The 15,278-nt window shown below is 42.2% G+C and overlaps 1 protein-coding gene across 8 annotated transcripts in view; it reads right to left on the bottom strand.

The window, feature by feature from the left end:
* Positions 1-15,278, bottom strand: part of HTR2C (5-hydroxytryptamine receptor 2C) — a 210,438-nt gene that overhangs the window by 10,403 nt on the left and 184,757 nt on the right. For 7 of the 8 annotated variants that reach the window (XM_051792387.1, XM_051792359.1, XM_051792349.1 and 4 more), the window contains one exon: positions 382-582. The exons of the other annotated variant lie outside the window; for it this stretch is intronic. In XM_051792387.1, the coding sequence (XP_051648347.1) occupies positions 382-582 (201 nt within the window). The remainder of the gene's footprint in view (positions 1-381; positions 583-15,278) is intronic. 8 annotated transcript variants of the gene reach the window in all.

Genomic DNA, 15,278 nt, shown 5'->3' with positions numbered 1-15,278 from the left:
TGTTTTCTGCTTTGTTTCCGCAGCAGTTTTACAAGCACCGTTTGTCTGTGTTGCTGTTGTTATCTCGGCATATTGATACGTGTGCACGGCAGCGAATGGAATGTGGTCGTGGTGGTGGTGCTCTGAAAAATGACACCTTGTTTTGGTCACTGACCAGCTGCAAGGAAAGGCTTCTATTTTCCCGGTAATCAGTTATTATATTCGGGCATGCAGGCCAGGTAAATTAATTTGAGCATCCTCTTAATAAAAAAAAAAAAACCAAACAAACAAAAAAAAACCAAACAAAAAAAAAAAAAACCAAACCAACAACCCTAAACGAAAATTGGAGTAACACTATCATTCATTCAGACACAGTTTAAGATCGTGAGCCGCGTTGCTTACCTATGGATATGGTCCAAACTGCAGCAATTTTCATAATGGCCTTGGTGCGGGAATTGAAGCGGCTGTGCTCAATGGGATTGCGTATTGCTACGTACCGATCAAGAGAGATGGCACAGAGATGCATAATAGATGCAGTTGAAAAGAGCACATCTAGGGAAATCCATATAGGGCACAACTGTTTAGGCAAAGGCCAAGCATAATCTGAAACATAGAGAGAAAAGAAATGAAAGGAAAAAAGGAAAAGGAAGTGATTTGGGGAGCTAGGCCGTCGTTTCTGTGAAACCGTCGGGGTGTTTTAACTCTGCGACACCGGTAAGGGGGACGTGCATGAGGAGGGGACAAGAAACCTCTCACGGGACCTCTCCACAGGCAGTCCCTGGCTCTGGACACTCCATAAACCCGCAGCCAGTTCCCACACATCTGATTGCTGTGAGCAGTACCTAAAGGGCAATGCCCTCAAGTGACCTCTCTCTTAACCTTTCCACCATATCTTTAGAAAATCAAATATTGCATTCCGCTGTTACTGCCTCATCACGTTCTTTTCATGGGTTGCAAAGCACTTTGTGGCATTAACTTCACTCAGATCCCTTCTGAGGCTCCCTTGATCTGTACAGCTCAGTTCCTGTCTGCTGAGGAGAAAGGCAGCAGACAGTTCTTCTGCACAGCCTAACACAGCTACACGACACTACTCCACCTTTTCTCCCCAGGCAGAGGAACACTTGCCTCCTTACAGAGCAGCTGGGATTGAGAGGCTGAAATTTGAAAGCTGTTTTGAAGGTAGACAGAGCAGAGTGTTATTCTTTACAGAAACAAGTGTGCCAGCAAACAGAACAGACTAGATAGTCTGACAGCAGCTGGCACGCAGCTCATTTGGGTGCCTGCACTTATTAAACTGTTCATTCAGTGCTGAAGTACAGCTCGAGAGCAAAAGTGACCCGGAAAGATCCTCAAGGGGCAGTTGTATTTAAATTAAAACTCAGGAAAAAATTGATTTGTGAATGATACCCCCATGTCAATGCCCAGAATGGATTGTGTGAGATCAATAACAGAGCCCTGCCAAGCTCTGGGCTTCTTAGGAAAACAAAATCAAGAGTATCTATAGCAGCTGAAAACACGAGAGACTTCATAATAGTTGAATAATGAGATATTCTTGTGTCTTCATTCAGAACGTGGATATCTAAAGCAATCTTGAAGTTTACCCCAAGGATCAGAATCACCACTCTGCAGAATCAATGTTATATTAAGAATGGTGCAGCTCCATTCCACTGATCTTGAATGGAAAAGATGAAACATTAGCCTCAGAAATCATATTTTGAAACAAATTACCCAGCCAAGAGAGACCCAGGATACCTTTATGCAGAAGCCTGAGATGAGCTGAACCAGAGTAAATTATTATGAAATGTCCCACAGAAGCCCAGGAACCTTTCACAAAGAGCACAGCGGAACAAGACGGACACATTAGTTCATTTTACCAGGAAACCCACAGATGAAGTGCTAAGTACTCACCAAACCCACACAAGACCCCAGCTCTGGGGAGATAAGCCATTCATTTCAGCAAGTTTGCACCACTTCTACTAAAAGGACTGTAAGTGGACTGAACTCCACAGCAACAAGCATTTAAGAGGTCCCTAGTGAAGGGAAATAAGTAAAGCACTTTGTGGCTGGAGCATCTTTATTTAAAAAGACAGCTCTGCTGTACAAATGAATTGAGCTTGGTTAAATTATGAGTCAGCCCCTTTATGACACTACGATCAAACTTCACCTCCTGCTCATGTTCACACTTTGCAATTGCTCAGGACATCATTGCCATCAGCCTGCAACTGAGCTCAGAGCTCCAGCTAAGCACACCTCAGATTTGCTGGGTCTTTAATGATGCCTCAGTGAACGCCCCAGGGAAGAACAAGCCTGAAATCCTACAAGTGGCAGCCGTACTCCCTGCACAGCCCCAGGCTCTTGCTGCCAGCCCGTGCTAAAGTACATTCAGCACATTTTATACCTCACTACTTCTCCTCTGCGTTGCCAGAGCCAGCTTTCTGCTACAGGCTGAAATGAGCCACGAGCACAAAGCCCCTGAGTGTGTCCTGATGGAGGAAGAGATCCCTGGGGATGTGGGCAGGGTGATCATGACTGTGCAGCAGCCTCTGCACGGGGGAACAGTGACATGGATGGCTACTGCCCATATCACACAGACAGGCAGGAAATCTCCAGTGTCTCCAGAAAAAGATGCCAGGCCTCCAGGCTTCCTGTGCGTGGGAGCATCTCCAATCTGATCCATGGCACTGCAGTGGGTACGATCTTATTCCTGACATTTGCTAGACCTGGGAGAGGTTTCTACAGCAACCACCTTTTCAGCATTATTGAATGATGAATAGCCTCTCTTACTTCTTCTTTTGAGCTACCCAAATGCTTCCCGTGTCCCCCTGGAACGACTTCTGCTATTGATGTGAACCAGGCAGAGCACTGCAACCAAAAAAACCAGGAGAGGCAAAAGCAACAGTAAATATTCACGCCCACGGTGTGAGGCGAGGAGGTGTCACCTGCTGTCAGCCCTGGCACTGCAGGAACCAGCAGATCCAGGTAACACTGCCCAGAGTTACTGCCCAGGCAACCTGTCAGGAAGTTTTGGAAGATAAAGGTGATACAAGAGCTCTCCTAATGCCTAATCCTTTTAGTTTTTGCTGTCCCAGGGTGCTCTGTTATGCTTCTAGCTGAAAAGCCAGTTATAGGAGGAGACGTTTTACTTTCTCAGGAAGTTCCCTAAAATGATCTGCAATAATACAACGTCACTCCAGAAATTTGTAGAATGGCAGCTTGTAACACATCACTATACCTTGATAGGAAGGGTATAATACATACTCTATCTCAAAATGTAATTATTTTTAAGTAAGAATGGTGTGTGCACTTGAAAAACACCTACACAGCCTACGAAGCCAGGAATTCGTAAAAAATGAAAAACAGATTTATTCTAACTCTGTTTTGAATAAATGTACAAAACATAGGAAATGTGCCCTGTGACTGTGCCAAGATGCAAAAAAGGATTAAAAAAATATTCTGTTAATGATGTTATACCTTCAAAGCAATCTTATCCTTAGAAACACTCTATCTGCAGAACGTAACAGTTCTCTAATTTGTTCTATTTTCTCTCATTTCACAGACAAAGAAGAGCAATTACCATATATTTAGAAGAGCAGATGACTGAGTGAAGTGAATTCTTGGACCCTAGCACTTCTAAGATGTAGCAATTGCGTTTCCAACAGAAATCAAGTATTTCAGTCCAAATTTGGCTCCAGAAAGAACGAAACAGTGCTAAACACCTGGGTAAGCAAAACCCAAATTCTTTGTAAGAAGCTCTGATTTTTATCTTGAAATAATCTGTGCCCTTAAAATCATATATTTAATGCACTGGCTGGTAGGCCAGATAGGAGAATGCTGAAGGGAATTAGGTGAATCCAGCAAATCAGAACAGAAGTTTGTATTTCTTTACCCAGCATGTAATCAAACTGCAGGGCTTTTTGCCTCCAGACATTTTGTGAATGCCAGAAGTTTACACTGGACAAATTCACAGAGAAAAGCACAGAGCAACAATATTACTTTTAGATCAGTCTTGACTTCTGGCTCTGGTCAGAATAAAACACAGTGTATAAAATCCAGGCAGGAAACTTCTGCAGAATATTACTTCAGCCTCCAATGCTGAGTAGCATCTCATGGAATCACAGTTCTTCCCAGGACACATGGAACAAACACTCATATTTAACCAGGAGTCATGGTCCCTAGGTGGGATTTCATCTCCTGCCCTGGGATGAAAAAGCAAACCACAGTTCCTGTGTGTCACTGAACAGCTGAGATGAACACAAAGTGTTGGCAACAAAATACAGAAACTCAGAGGCATTTTGGCAAAGTCACAGAGCATCTTTGTGTGTAGATAATTTCCTGTCGGATAAGAGATTCCTTACATGTTTTGTGCTTTCCATCAGGAAAGATGGCAGCTATGAAATTGGATTGCTTTTGTTAGAGGTTTAATGCATGTGGGTTAAAAGTGTTGCTTAACACTGTTATTATGGTGTTGTACTCTTCACTGCATGAGAGTCAAAATTACCAGACGCTGTAGCAGGAGATGACTGAATAATCCAAAACACATCAAATGGAATCAAAATTAATTATGTCAAATGGTAAAACAGAATTGCTCCAGATTGTAGGAGAATGATTGAACTGGAAAAAAAATAATAATTAAAAAATGTCTGTTGCTGGTACAAATTAAGTACTATAATGCAATCTGCTCCAGTATATCTCCTGGGAACATGTAGTGTAACACCTAGGACAAATCTGGAATAATAGCAACAAAATACCTGCTTACACCACAATAAAGCAAAGAATTATGTAAAATTTATCCCTGTAGCTTCAGGAGTTATTAATGGGAAACTCACAGTAAGCTGCATCAATCGTCTCTTTTCTAACCACAAGCATGAATTTGGAAAAGGTTTCAAAACACTGTTGTGTGCTGTGGAATAAAGCCTACCCTTGCCCACTGCTAAAAGTCTTTTTACCACCACTCCACCACTGATGCAACTGAAGCATTTTATACTAACCAGAATTTCCAGTGTTCACTTTAAAGTTTCATGGCTGCCACAGCCTTTACAAAAATAGAAAGCAATTACACACAGTTTTAACATTACTGCATTGCATTATTCCCAAGGGAACGAAAGAATTTAAATTATTCTCTTCTCTCTCTCTCTTATCTAGGAAATAAAGAATTTCTTAGCTTTACTCTTACTGATGTGGTATTTCAGGCTATGTTATCTCTTTTCTGCTAGTTTATTTTCTTCAGATTTACATGGACAAATGACTCTGTATCAGCCTGAAAGTCACACAACCAAGGGTGCTGAAAAACTGCATCATGCCCAAGAAGCACAGGATGTCTTGCTTGACCCCCTGCAGTCCTCAGTGGTTGTCAGCACATCCACAGAAGGGCCCAAGCACATGCAGCCAAGCCTCCTGGCTAGAGGAACAGCTGGTCTCAAGGGCAGCACTGCCAATGCTGTTTGATTTTATCATCAATATAGTGTAATTTAATGTTTTTTCCAACATATTGAACTCCTGGGCACTGGGTTACATGAGAAATTAAGTTTCTAGCCTGCATTTTCTAGAGGAAAAAAAGGCTATCCTAATGCTCTCTGAATCCCTTAAATAGAACATATTCTAGCACAGCCAAGCAGAGAGACATAATCTACACACAAAGAATGATGATGAATTTTAGAGCAGGACTCTATCCTTGAATGCTGCCCATTCAAAAAGACTTGAGAGTCCCAGGAGGTGCTCAGCAGAGGATGGGCTCTCAGGTTATGGGATGGCTGAGAGGATGGAAGAGACCACCAAGTAAGAAAAGGAGGTGACCCCGTGTCCAGATGCAGTGTTGGAGGGACCCCTGCTGGTACCCTCTGTTTGACTCCAACCTCTGTGGGGAGAAGATGCTGCTTTGCCTCGGTGCAGCACCACACACAGGAGTCACTTTGGAGTCTGTGCCACTGATCACACCCAGCTGGGCCACGACACCATTCCTGAGCTTTGGATTTCCTTGGAGCTGTTAGTTTTTCCCCTCTGGGAGCTGTCAGCATGGCACAAGGGGGGCAGGGAGCAGCAGGCAGTGGGCATGGAACAGCGTGGTCTCCTTCCCTCACCACTGAGGGAAACCCCAGACAAGCTGAATGGGCCTCCAAAGGTCTTTTGCATCTTTTCTCACAAGTTACAGTGATTAATTGATGTGACTGCCCTTTGTTGCAAATTAAACAACTACACTCATTATGCTGTTGTGAGATTTTCCTTTCTATCCAGTATTGACTTGAGGCTTTGGCAGGAAGTATAAGAAAAAGCTAGGACAGATATAATTATCTGATCTGGGGAAAGGTTGCTTGAATATCATTTAAGTAATATTTTAAATGCAAGGAGCCAGCTTTTTACATAATATACTTAAAAGACCCTGCTAATAAAATGGGACATTTGCTAAGAGGAAAATACAGAGAACCCTGTTAGCATCCCAAAGGCAGTATCTCTTCTGCTAGAGAACTACAAAATTATTCTGGTGCAATCTGTCATTCCACCAATCCATATGTTACATTCATCTTTTCATTTATTGGTGGAGACTAAAATTATATTTGGAGACAGAGGAAAAAATTCTAGGCTCAATAATGTTCTCTGCTCACAGCTTAAGCATCTTTAGCAGCATCTGGAATTTTTATGTTGAGTGATACGGACAGTTAAGGGAGCAATGGTACAATTAATTGAATTGTATCATTAAGTTCTTATAAAGGGGTCCTTTCAGCATTTTGATTCCAACAGAGATATGATCTCTTCACACAACTCTGAGATACAAGTTCTTCATAATACTTTATCTAAATGAAACCACAGTCTAATAAAATATTCACAGCAGTAAACATTTTCTTTTTAGTGATGTCCTGTCTGTCACCACAGCATCAGGACAGTGGCCTCTCCTTTAATTTCCTTCATGCCAGTTATGGATCAGCTTCCACCAGTTATTTAAACAGCTGATGAAACAACAGTTGAAGGAACACCCCACTGGAAAGTAAGTCTATGAGCAAACACAGACCTCACACTAATACCTTCTAAATGTAAACATATAAATATTTTCCAAAAAGCTGTTTCATAACAAAGTGCACAGACATGTGACAATAACAGGTGGTTTTCCCTAGTTCTGATGAAATTGAAAAAGATCCATTATCACAAGAAATTGCTGCCAAAACATACAGATCATTTGAGGAAACTATGATTCCGAACCAAAAGTGATGTGGCATTATTCAATTACAGCTGGCTGCTGAGCTGGAAGTCATCTGCTTGAACCCAGAGCTTGTAAATGTAAGTTATGTCTGGATCCTAGGATTGGCTTTGGGCTAGTGAGAGGACAAAAAAACATACAGAAGGCATTTTTTTAGGTATTTGGTTTTATTTCAGCATAACTCAGTGGCAATTCAGATGCCTGTGCTATCCTGACAGCTCTTTGGGAGCCTACCTGGGATTAATCCTCTTTCTCAGCTCAGGCTCCCCCCGGCAATGCAGCTGAACAAACTGGCCTCTGAATTCTGATAAAATGTCTGATTTCAGAAAGAGATATGATAAGGATTTCTTTCATTTGATATAAAGGGTTCCACATTCAGAGAACACAGGTCTGTCATCTTTAACCAGCCAACGGTTGTACTCGATATTCCAGGAAAATGACCAGTTTAATAAGAACTCACTTATTTACTCTAAACCAACTTCTGCCAAGTGTTAGCTTTGAGCAGACAGATGCAGATGTTTTCAGGAGTCTGGTTAGTCTGTTATACCTGGCACGTCCCATCAGTACTTTTTCCCCATTTTTTCATTGTTTTGTGCCTCATTCAGCACATCTCTACACCTGCACCACTCCTGTGCCAAAGCAAAGTGCAACCCACGCTCAAGTGCTTTGGTGAATTTAGGGGTATCAAAGTAGTTCAGTGAATCAGCTCCACTGGTTTATTAGGGACAGTGGGTTAATGGTCTGGCTGCACTTCATGCCACTGTGAGTCACAGTTTGCTTGTCTGAAGAGGTCAAAAGCCAGTCCAAGCAGTTGGTGAGGGCAAGAAACCACTTCAGCCAAGGGAAATGAGCTATATTTTGGTCATGCCTACAGATGTTTATTTCCATTCCTCATATTTCTCAGAGCAGAGGACTTGCAAAACACATTCCCTATTTAGCTTCCTCCAAACCAACATGCATCTCTGATTCTTCATGGCTATACAGGTAGAAATGCCAGTGTGAGGGTGCTCCACAGGAGCCACTGAGAAAAGCAATTATTTGGGGGTTGCTAAGAAGCCTAGAAATTGTGGTCCTCATCCTTGAGGGCCATCTACTGTCCCTCTGTCACTGCATACCTTAGATGCACACCTCCCACTCTCAAAGCAATGCTGCCACCCTGCCCAAACCACTCCTGACCAAGAACAGACACACTTTTCATTGCAGCAGAAATGTCAGACTGGGGTTCATTAACACTGGAAATTTTCACTGTGGGAGTCTGAAAGGGGATGGAACAGCACCTTCAGTGCCTTTCTCAAGGGAATACTTTGCTAATGAACACTGTTACATAAGCAGTAATCCCAAGGAAACCTCTGAACGTGTGAGCAAGTACCACTTCTTTAGGAGTTTGATGGTCACCATGTGCCAGCTCAGCATAGTAATTTGTGCACGTGCAACCTGCCCCAATTAAAAAGCAGCACAATGAATAATCACTGACATCCCCTGAAAAAGGAGTGGAGGAGAATTCATCCAGTATGTAAACAAGATATTTAATTAAATAACTCTAATAGCAATCTAGAGAATGCATATATTGCTAATTAGTTCCATACTCTTTAGGAACAACATGCTGAACCATGCAAGTATGCAAATCACAACCAGTTTGTACCCAGAAACGTACAATTATCCACTTGGATTCTTTTGGTGTGACCCAGACTAACACTTAAGAGAATTTTTGCTGTTAACTGTCTCTTAACTGAGGAATAGGATGTAGAAATGAGAGAAAGCAAACAAGTGCAGCAAAACTAGACCACATTACTTAACTAGTTGAGCTTTTCTCAAATTGTGCACAATACTTGAAAAATAATATTTCAGTAGCCTCTATCTTCCAGCACAATATTTCAAAGTCTGAAGTCAACCTTAATTACCCAGCTGTCCTTCCCCACTTCTTCCCCCTGTTACCCTAGAACACTTGGATGTTTCCTCATTTTGGTGTACCATGAGAACCCGGGAGGCTCCTTTCATGGGCCTGAAAAATAATTTTCCACAGCAGGACTAGGTCTGGAAGCTTTATTGGCTGATAAACTGGATAGCCTGGTGCCTGCCAGAAAGCTCATTTCTCTCAGCAGCACAGGAGGCTTTCCTGGACAGCCCAGACACCCGCAGGACATGGGTGCGTGAGCAGAGAGCCCCTGCTGGGATCTGTTCCACTTCCACCATGGCAAGAAAGTATGAATGTTAAAGGCTCATGTTTCATGGAAAGTCTCTGCAGGGAGTATGAACAGAATCACGGCCTGGGGATGTCTCTGCATTAAGCCTTGGAGGGATAAAGGCTTGCAGCCTTCACCTTGGCATTGCTGCAGTGCTTCTCCCTTTTCCCACCTGCTGAGGCCTGTGGGATAACTCTGCCTGCAGCCCAGGGGGAGCCAGTGCTACAGCTCAGACTCAATTCCTGGCCCTCCCATAGGATTTTTCATTCAGACTGCTTGGGAACCAACCTCCCATCAGGGTGTGATACTCAAAGAAGACTGGCTTGTCCCCAGCCCCCTTGCCATGAACACCCTGTCACAAGAACCCAAAGGAACCCTGGGACAGCAGGGGTTTGGGAAGGCTGTCTGTGGCTGGAGCTGCACTGTCTGTCTGGAGAAGCACAGGAGCTCCTCTGCTCCTGCTCACCCCGTGCCTGCAGGCAGAGCTGAGACACCCCCACCAACCTGTGCAAAATTACCCCTTTACCCCAGGGCAACCAACTTGTTATTCAGTGTGACAGCCCCACATGCAAAACCATATGATAAAATCTTAAGGATCTGCATTATTGTAAGTATTTTATGCACAAGTTGTTATGAGTGAAAACTTCTCACTACTAACAGAGTCTACTATAACAGACCTGAAGCTGGAATATGATTTAACCTGAGATAATGGTGCTTTCCTGCTGTAACACTTACAGCCTATAAAATGCCCAATTGTTGTCAAACTATTGCATGAGGACACGTAAGAGCCAACTGAGCACAGCTTTCCTTACAGATCCAAAGACTTAGAAACACCTCAGGCTCTGCTAACACATGCACCTCCATCCTCACATCCTGGAATTCAGGGTGACATCCCTCAGCCAAAAAGAAAACAAACAGGCAGCAACACCAGTCCTACCTGACCTCTTGTCCCCCTCTGCCAAACCATGCAGATACACAGTTTTGAATACTGAGAAGGTCTGTGTTGAAAACAGCAGTGTAGGATGAGGTGATCCCATTCCCCGTACCAATTTTATGGCAAGTGGACCATATTCCTGGTGGGTAACACCAGAGACAAAGTGAAACCTTACATATGACCACCACCACCAGTTGTACTCCTTTGAGTTCTGCAGAAATTGTAGGCCTATTGTGAGTTCCATTAACATGAAGTAGAAGTTTAATTTAACATGGATAAATGAAGCGTGGGCGTACAGATATATTAGAAAGAATACTATTACCCAGAAAATTATAGTGGTCTCATGAGGTGGTAAAGGAAACTAAAGAAATTATATTTAGTTAAGTTATACCATTGGCTTTTTTGATAGACTTGCTTTTGCCTTGTAATCAAGTGCAGCATTATTTTATTATTGTGGTTATACTATTATTACAGTGTAATCTTGCACTTGATTACAAATCATAACCAGTGATAACTACAATAATAAAATAATCTGTTAACATAATAATCTAGCAAAACATAATAAAATAAGAGCTGTGCATCAGGCACAGCATCCCCAGTTGGAGGAGGGAGGGGATTGTCCTGCTCTGCTCTGTGCTGGTGTGGCCTCACCTCGAGTGCTGGGGGCAGTTTTGGTGCCACAAGAAGAGGAGATTGAGGAGAGACCTCATTGGGGTCTGCAGCTTCCTCATGAGGGTAAGAAGAGGGGCAGGCACTGGTGACCAGTGACAGGACCCAAGGGAAGGGCCTGAAGCTGTCAGGGGAAGTTTGGGTTGGATATTGGGAAAAGGTTCTTCATCCAGAGGGTGGTTGGGCACTGGAACAGGCTCCCCAGGGGAGTGGTCACAGCACCAAGCCTGACAGAGTTCAAGAAGTTTTTGGATAACACTCTCAGGAACATGGTGGAATTCTTGGGGCTGTCCTATGTGGGAACAAGAGTTGGACTTCATTGATTCCTTTCATCTCAGGGTATTCTACAATTCTACAATTCTAAGTGCTGTCATAAATTTAACAAGTACAAATAAGTATTATGAGTGCTGTAGTAGAACTAGCTACTCCCAAGATACAAGGGGTACCTATCCCAATATGGACTAGAAAAAGCTTGAAAAAATCATTACACAAAGTAGACAAAGTAAGACATAAAAGGTGTATTTGAAGGACTTCATCTCGGAAGTTGTTTTTCAGAACATTCAGAACTAAAGCGTAAACATAAGGGCAGAGCTCTGCTGCCTCCTAAAACCAGCCATCAATATTCATGGGTGTCAGACACGCATTTACAGCCTTCTGCATCCCAGTGGGTGCCAAATAGATAGGTAAAAGCCTGTCACACAATTTCCGTATCTCAACAACACCAAGACCTTTCTATACAGCTGCTGCCTCTGATTGGGGATGAAAATAGACATTTATAAAGACAAGCAAAACACCCCAAACATGCCAAAAATAAACACACTGAAAAACAAATTATACGTCAGAAGATGGAAATGTATTGGTCAGAATAACAACTGGTCTGTCCCGATAACTCCAGCACAGCTGGAGGAGTGAGCCTCCTGCCAACCTGTCAACAGGAATAGAAATCAACCACCCAAAAAATAGCCAAGAATCAACAGAACCTTATCAACCATCCTGCCTTGCCCATAAAATCTCATACCTAAGAGCTGATAGAGGAACCAGGCGTTTCATGTTTATATATTACCCATTGAACTTTCTAGTCCTGAACCCTTTTCATCTAAGAAGCAAGACAGCATCTTGGAGGAGAGATTCACTCACTGAACCCACTGCTGTCACTGTGCTTATCAAACTGCCTGCAGGAATGGTGAAGTTTTCCAACAATAAAAAACAAGGATGCTGGAAAAAGGGAATATATATCTGAAATAATGCATGAAACCAAAATGTTGATATAGCACACGTTGGTAATCACAGCTTAGGCTCCATGACAGGCTCGTGCACAAATTCCCCTCATCTCATTAGCATCTTTAGTGATAATTTTGGCAGGACAGCCAGTTGTCCATTCAGGAAATGGTTGTATTCCATCAAGGAGGCAGCATGGAAATAAGTGCAAGGCAGAGCAATTGGCACGTGGCCCCTCTTCCATCAATGTAATTTCCATTTAATTTCCATGCAAGCAGATGAATCACATCAGAGCCTCTTTCCCAGCATGTGTTGATGAAACACAAAGTAGGAACTTAATGCTATTCTTACTGTTAGGTCTCAGGGAAGTGAACTAACCTACGAGGGTATTTGTGCATAATTTAAAGAATATTAGACAACTCTAGAACCAGAATTACAAGGGATGTATCCTGTGAATTGGAGAGAGACATTAAAATTATAATTTGCTGAGTAGAATTTAATGACATCAATTCAACAGATGGATGGGAAAGGAAGTAGAAGAAAAAGTTGAGTTAATCCTGAGTTAATTGACCCAATTCTGGAAATATTCATAATTCAAAATAATTTACTACATTGATGTACTTGTCTTACAGTATATCCAAATGCTTTTCAGAGATTTCACCTTGCTTCTCTGTATTTCTTTCCATCTGGTGTAAAGCAGCTGTCTATATATGTATTGGCCTGCATAATGGCAGTGATTTTTTCTATGCTTTTGAGCTCAAAGGATGAGTTGCCCCATTACTTGCATCTGTTCTAAAAATGCAGCAGTCTGCTCGTGAGGTCTTGGTATGTGGCCATCACTCAGGTTAAGCCCTTAAGGCAGGAAATTACTATATTATTGTATTAATCACATAAAGAGTATGAACATTACCACACACTAGAAATAATACTTATTTTCACAAAATGCTGCCCGTAACACAGTGCAGTAAAAGCCCCAAATATGATAGAGTGTACACAAATACACCAAACAGCAAAATTCCGACATGAGGCATCCATCTACATCCAACAACAAACTTCCTGAGGGACAAGAGGAAACGGCCTCAAGTTGCACCAGGGATGGTTTAGACTGGATATCAGGAAACATTTCTTCACTGAAAGGGTGGTCAAGCATTGGAAGTGATGGAGTCACTGTCCCTGGAAGTGTCCAAAAGACACGTAGATATGGTGTTTAGGGACATGGTTTAGTGGTAGACCTGGCAGTGTTAAGTTAATGATTTGATTCGATGATCTTTGAAGTCTTTCCCAATTTTAAAGGTTCTATGAACACAGGATATAATTTCCAAACAGAGCAGGGCTGAAACAGTTTTTCAATTGCATGTTAAGTCAAGACAGAGCACAGAAATACAGGTGACCATCCTTGGAGCCCTTCTGTGTTCCCCTTACATTCTCCACCACCTGCAGCTGCAGCCAGCACAGGAAAATGAGCCAGATGTTAATTCTTACAACAGACTGCAGGCAGGACCATTCCTGGAAATTGCAACTGCTCCTTGACAGGTGCTGAGAAACACATGCTACTATCTGGTTCCTCAGCCCAGTTTCAATCTGCTGAGGTCAGCAAGAAGAGATGGCAAATGCTCAGCATGAGATAATAGGTCCTAGATATTCGGTGGAAGTGTTGTGTCAGATTTAGCTGCAGGCACCTTCTAGGAAGGGAAAGAGGGTGTTTGTGGGTGAGAGGAAACAGAAGTAAAAGTAATAACTGGTATGGGGTGTTCAGGGTGGGCAGAGGGGAGGAAGCTGTTGAGATGCACACCCTCTGTCACACCTCAGGCCAGGCTGCCGTGCTCACATCTGTGTTTTAAACTGTAGGTCACAAATACGATGCTTTTAAGTGGACAATATTTTATTTCCCACTTCCCCAGGTTAATGTTTGGGTAAAAATTAGGAGGAGTTGTTATATCCTTTCTGCTCTGCTATTCTGTGGAATTTACTCTTCCTCTCTCTTTTTTCCCATTTTTTTTTCCCTTTCCATTTTCTTCCTCTCTCTTTTTTCGTTTTTTTTTTATTTTTGAAATCACAATGTTTACAAAAATCAACAGAAGCAAATGGCAGATCACAGGCATCTCCCTTGCTCACTGAGCAGATGCTGCTGCTGGAGCACCAGGTGTGGTTGGGGAGGTGGTGCACATTTTAACTGCATCTTTCTCCAGATGGGCAACAGACTGTGAGAGAGAGGGAGACCTGAGCCAGCTGATCCCAGGTGAGTTTGGCAAAGGGGCATCCAGGCTGGGACTAGCACCCCTATCTAAGACAAAGTCCCTGTAAAAAGCTATCACAGGTAAACCTGTAAGTACAATGACATGGACTGAAATTAACCCATTTTTGATAAAATGACTGCAATTCTGGTTAAATCCTTTCTCATGATTTTAAAATTATAAGAATAGGGAAGTAAACATTCCTAAGGAAGACTCTGGGTGGCTGTGTCTCACATGGATCCATGTCTGGATCTGGTGCTGTTATTCCTTTCAGATGAGGCTAAATCTGCCTGTGGAAAACATATTACCTATCTTCATTTTACTTCTTATCTCCATGATCCGCCTGGCACCTTTATAAAGCACCAAATTTATCTCTGGAACAGTTTATCATCATAGGGTCTTTCTTTTTATGTATAACAATTCCGCTTTTCTCATTATCTTGTATCAATTTCTGGATTGCCACAAAGCATGTAAGTTTATATTTCTTTTCAACTAAACTCATAAAAGTTAATTACAATGAGGCAATGCACTTACAAAGCTACTAGTGGATCTAACAGGCTATTGTCATAGAAAGTAAATAAAGATTCATGCATTTTAAAGCACATTTAGCTTCACTGATCTGGAAGCAAATTGGGCATGAGAAGATTGCACTGACAGCATTAAAACTGCTGCTGTATTTAAATTGAAATCAGTAAAACAGACATCTATAAACCAGAAATGTAACTCTATACACTCCAGGTTTTTGGGGACTTTATGCTCCTGTGAGTTTTAAAACCTGTTGCAAAAATTTTTAGCAAGAGGATGAAATAAAAACTATAATTGGATCTAAATTTTCATTTGTGCTAAATAACAACATTTTAATGCGTGCCATT

The sequence above is a fragment of the Manacus candei genome, unplaced genomic scaffold (assembly GCF_025592945.1).
Source record: "Manacus candei isolate 608988 ecotype Guabito, Panama unplaced genomic scaffold, ASM2559294v1 h1tg000003l, whole genome shotgun sequence".
Classification (NCBI taxonomy): Eukaryota; Metazoa; Chordata; class Aves; order Passeriformes; family Pipridae; genus Manacus; species Manacus candei.
The sequence above is the reverse complement of the archived record's forward strand: the minus strand, read 5'-3'. Positions and strand labels throughout refer to the sequence as shown.